This window comes from Physcomitrium patens, chromosome 11 (assembly GCF_059467195.1).
Source record: "Physcomitrium patens ecotype Gransden chromosome 11, ASM5946719v1, whole genome shotgun sequence".
Classification (NCBI taxonomy): Eukaryota; Viridiplantae; Streptophyta; class Bryopsida; order Funariales; family Funariaceae; genus Physcomitrium; species Physcomitrium patens.
Genome location: NC_143420.1, coordinates 579,616 through 584,937, shown reverse-complemented (window position 1 = coordinate 584,937; position 5,322 = coordinate 579,616). Strand labels below are relative to the sequence as shown.

Genomic DNA, 5,322 nt, shown 5'->3' with positions numbered 1-5,322 from the left:
TCGTTTGGGGGTGTGTAAAATTCTGGGTCCGACACTGCCGACACCCTCGCTGTCTCATCATGGCCCCGGTCCCGTTGCAGAAGAGCCCTCAAGCTGGATGGATGAAACTACGTGTGGATGTATGAATTATGGATGAAAATCATATGTAAATTTTAGATGTGATTTAGATGAATGCGTCGTGGATGGGAAATCCGTTCTCAGGGACGGAAAATCGGGAACCGGGAATTTGTTTTTGAACCACTGTCAACCGTAGCTTTTTTCGAGGGGTATACTTTTTGCGCCGTATGTGCTGTTGGCCACGATATAAAAAACAAGCACTTTGTGTAGATTTTCTCACCACCAAATGTGCTAGAGCGATTTTTTTAAAAAAAATAATAATATACAATTTATTTTATATATATTTTTTAGTAATGAGGTGACTCTAGGTGAGTGAGCTTTAAATGGATGTTGATAAAGTTTTTTTTCATTCCAAAATATTACTAAAAAATTATGCTTTTTTCATAACTTACTATATATATATATTTATACATAAATTCTATTTTCTTTTAAAATTTTAAATAAAAATTTGTCACAATATATGCAACATCATATTTATAATATTCTTTTAAAATATTTTAATTCTTTTTATATTTATAGAATTCTCTATAGATTCATTTATAGTTTTTAAATGAGATTTTTAAAAATATATATAAATAAAATATTACAAAATATATCCTACTTATTATTATATTCATTATTATGAAAATATAAGGTCTTTAGGTTTTCTTTGTTAACTTTGTAAGACTTTGTTGCTTATATCATAGTACTTTCACAAAATGAGGTATACAATGTATGTAATAAATAAATAAATAAATAAGTTAGTACAATGTTGTTGTCTTTAAAATATCAATCTTTTTGATTGCATTTAAATCTGCTTTTAGATATTATTTAATTCCAATTTACAAAAACGTCTAGTTTTAAATACACAAATCAAGAAATAATTTATAAACTTCAAGACATAGTAGTAGTGATATATATATATATATATATATATATACATATATATCATTACTACATATAATAGTAATAATAGTAATACATATATACCTATATATATATATATATATATATATATATTACTATAGTACAAACAAAGTTATAAATTTTTATGCTTTTAAAATAATTTAGATCAAATTATGAAGTTAAAAAGTTAATACTTTAATAATATTGTCACTAACATTCAACAAGAGGATTCTCAAATTTTTCAGAATATTCCTAGAATGTTTTAATAGAATATTCTTAAAATATTCTTAAAGGTTCTCAAAATATTTCAATAAATTTTAAAAAGTTCTAAAAAGATTAAGGAAATTATCAAAGAAGCTTCTTAGGATTGCTTTGTCTTCAAGTAATATGGGAACTTTTTGAGAAGCTTCTTGATATATATTAGAGTCAATGCTAAGGGAATCCTTAGTCTCAATAATACATCTTTTGGAGTTTTAGCTCACATTTCTTAGTGTTAATCTTATACTCATTTGATTTAATCAAATTCTTGCTTTTTTTTTTTTGTTGAAACTCTATTGTTCAACTTCTTGTTTAGTCTCATGTATAGTGTATCTATGAAAAAAACAAGCTTTAGCTTTATTATAGGATTTTAATTGGTTAATAAAACTCTAGAAGATAATTGATTACATTACAAAAAAATTATTTATCACATATCAAATTGGTAACTTATAGTTCCTATTTCAATGGAATTTTGCCTAAATTGCTAATGAAAATTTTTTTAAAAAATATTTTTAACAAGGCTTGTTATCTAAATCTTCACATAAATTAATTAAAATTGTATTATACTTTAAATATCTAGAAAACAAAAAATCAATAAAATATTCAACACTACAATTTAATATTTAAAAGGTTCAATTTATTTGAAAAGAATGTAAGAGGCGTCAAAAGACTCTAGATGTCTATAGGTGTGAAAATACATTTTTTTTGTTTAAAAATTAAATTAAATTAAAATAAAATAAACAAAACAAAACAAATAACTACTACAATTTTATATTACTAATGTTAATTTTTTAGATATATATATATATATATATATATATTGAAATCGGCAAATGAATCAAATCCTTAATAATTTGAAATGCCAGAGTCTTCATCGCTATTATCGTATCTCTTTTGGACATGTATCGATCACAGTTTTTTTTTGTTTTCTTTAATCTCTATATTTTATTATCATCATTTTGTAAAAGCTACCTTGATACACTATTCTGTAGTTATATTTCTTCCTCTCAAAGAAAATTCCCGTCTTTAAGTACATTTGAACCATTCATTAAAAGACTTCTAATAAAATAATCAAATCAATACGGTCTCCAGCATCAAAATCAAATTCACTCAATCGTGAATGAACCCCACTGAGTTGCCACGTCGGCGCGCTAGCCACGCCACGCTGGCGTCGCGGCGCGGGTCGCGTCTGTAGTAGCGGCGACGCGAACCCAGTGAGAGGAGCGCAGCTCGGCCACCTCGCGTTGCAGCTCCATCGGCTGCTGCTGCGGGAATCTGATGACCCAAGTGCGTACACACTCCGCCTACTTACCGACGTTTGTTCGCCTCTTTGTTCCAGCTGCCTTCATCTTCATCCCATCGTTGTATCGATGCATGCGACCAGTGGTGAGAAAGAGCTCGTGCATGGCACGTACACCAAATTCACTGGGGTGGCGAAGTCAATGCTAGTGCTTTACAGCTTCGATTCCTAGGTGTTGTGGAGGTCCTTTGCACGATGTCGTTAAGCCAGAAATGATCGTGGGAATCGTTCACTAGCTCACGGAAGATTATAACGCCCCGCTTCACATCCACGTAGGGGAATGAGCAACTTTCGCACAAAGGATGACGTCAGGTCTCTATCTGAAAATGGATTTAAGGTCGTCACTGTGCTGATTTCTACATCACTGTCGATGCTGTCATTGGTATTGAACACCCCGTCAACTCTGTCGGTCCTCTCCTTTGGAAATTCCAGTAGCTGCGAACCAGGCGTGGCTTGTCCGACTTGCTGGATGCAATTCATTGTCACCTGCCGTCGGAGATCTCTTGGAACGATCAACGGGGGCGAGACCAGGAGCTTACATTGTGGACTTCGGTTTCAGAAGTGAGGATTGCAAGTCAGAGACCAGACTGAAATGAAGTTATGTGTTTTATTTGACTGTTCAGTTTATAGACGAATTTGTGCATTGTGATTTTGTCTCTTTGCTGCACTGGCCAAGAAGCATTGAAACCCTTGCGCATGCAGGTGATAAAGAAACATGGCAGCCCGAGTTGCTTTCGCAGTGTTGGTAGTCACGGCCATCGTGTTCGCAGCCCAGGCCTGCGAACCCGAGACCCTTGGCGATTACTTTATCCCACCCGGTGTTGACAGGAATAATATCGGAAGTGACTACTTCACTTCTACGCTGTTACGTGGTGAGCCAGTGATCGCCGCAGGTGCCAAGTTCAGTGCCAAAAGACTTGGCTCGAATGAATTCCCGGTTCTCACTAACCTTGCTGTGTCATCTGCACTCCTCAAGTACTTGCCCGAGGGCATCAACCCTTTCCACATCCACCCTCGGGGCACCGAGCTGTTGATCGTGTTAAAGGGAACTCTGAACGTGGGCCTCATCGACACCGCCAACAAGCTCTTCACCGCCGTGTTGCAGGAGGGCGATGTGTTCGTTTTCCCCAAGGGATTAGTACACTACCAGATCAACTTAAGCCGCCTGCCCGTGATTGCATACGCTGCCTTCAGCAGCTCCAACCCCGGAACCGTGTCTCTGCCCGTGACCTTGTTCGGCACCGGCATTCCCAAAGTCGTCCATGAGACTGCATTCAAGGTTCACAAGCTTGTCATTGACAAGCTTGAGGCACCATTCCGTAACTAGGGTGATTTTGGAAATGGGGGATACGCACGGGTAGTGATTCAATGATCTGCTAGAATCATTCCAGCACTGGAATGGTCTTCAAGCATGTGACGATGTATTGTGATCCAAAGATTTGAATACCTTCAACCCGAAATCTCACCGTTACCTCTATTTGATTTGCTGTGGCTAGTTTTATGGTGAAAAATCTTCTCACGCACCACGCTTTCCTGTTATAGATTACCTATCCATTGCGTACCCGTTTCTGTAAAATCTATATCCGAAGTCAAGATGCTTTTGATAGTGCAGTTTCGTCCATGAATCTCGAGGAAGCTCCAAACGCAATTCTAATGGGTATCCTCTCCACGAAGTAAGTCATACTCTCAAACATGATTGAGGCTACCACCGACGATTACCAGCACCTAACGCAACTTGTATAGGCGGTACTACTCGGAGGTAAACTACAAATTCGGAGGGAGCAGGATGCAAGGCGATTTCTTGTGGTCTTTTTATCATAAGAGGGCCCAGGTCAGCCTTTGTTTCTGAAAACTAATTTGCAGAAAATCAATACTACAGAAATGCAACTGTAATCTGGAGAGAAGGGGTTATTGTAGTGTTTCTGGCATGTTTATATTCAGTAATCCATACGCTAAACTCACAGCAATGAGAAACCCACGCCCCCTCGAAACCTCGCATTTTCGATCTCCTCCTTTCAACACAGTATCTGTTCCCACGTTCTGAAGTCACACCTGCACAACAATGTCACGAATACATCGACAACCCCAATCCAACCGCTCGAAAGGGGAACTCTCCCCATCCAAACCAGGTGTGCGTCACTATGCGCTCCACAAAGGCCCCGAGGCACCCACACAGGACAGAGGAAAAAACACGTCAAGTTACGTTGATTTTTCCGCTCCGAAGTGCGAAACATGAAACATGCTCACACTTTACTCACATCACAAAAGTTTACACAAGAGTGGGATGGTATGACGTGCATGCAGTGGATGAACTGCTGCTACTGCTTCAAGGGTCCAACTCGTTGTGGCTTTTGTCCCGCATCACGTCGCTGCAGCAGCTCCTCACCACCACGTCGCGGCACAGCGTTCACGACGCGACGATAAATTTGTGCATTTATCAAAGCATATGCAAAATAAACAAGTGTGAATAAAATAATGTTGGTTTTGAATTATTACAAGTCTTATGATGAGTGTAAGTTTCTTGAAGCTCAAATTAAAAATTTACCAAACAAAAACCTTGAGCTTGCTTTAGAAGCACATGGATTTGTTGGATTTATAAGAAAATGTTGAAAGTTAACTTTTTCTTGTGAATTAGATATGTGGAATCAATATTCATAAATATTATCTGAGTGAAAAGTTAAGATATATATATATATATATATATATATATAAGGAGGTTTGGTTGCAAAATGGTAATGCATTTGTGTTGCCATGATTATGAA

The 5,322-nt window shown here is 37.0% G+C and overlaps 1 protein-coding gene across 2 annotated transcripts; it reads left to right on the top strand.

Moving 5' to 3' along the window:
* Positions 1–2,932: 2,932 nt before the first annotated feature.
* Positions 2,933–4,037, top strand: LOC112288379 (germin-like protein 9-3). 2 transcript variants are annotated; one of them, XM_024532496.3, is made up of 2 exons: positions 2,933–3,121; positions 3,263–4,037. In XM_024532496.3, the coding sequence occupies exon 2, from the start codon at positions 3,276–3,278 to the stop codon at positions 3,885–3,887; it is 612 nt and encodes a 203-aa protein (XP_024388264.1). In that variant the 5' UTR covers positions 2,933–3,121; positions 3,263–3,275; the 3' UTR covers positions 3,888–4,037. The 2 variants fall into 2 exon arrangements, with proteins under 2 accessions (XP_024388264.1, XP_024388265.1); XM_024532497.3 differs by having other exon boundaries at positions 2,933–3,134.
* The last annotated feature ends 1,285 nt before the right edge of the window (positions 4,038–5,322 follow it).

Bases quoted from the DNA above. Each gene is read 5' to 3' on its own strand.
- LOC112288379 (XM_024532496.3), top strand. From the start codon at position 3,276: ATGGCAGCCCGAGTTGCTTTCGCAGTGTTGGTAGTCACGGCCATCGTG.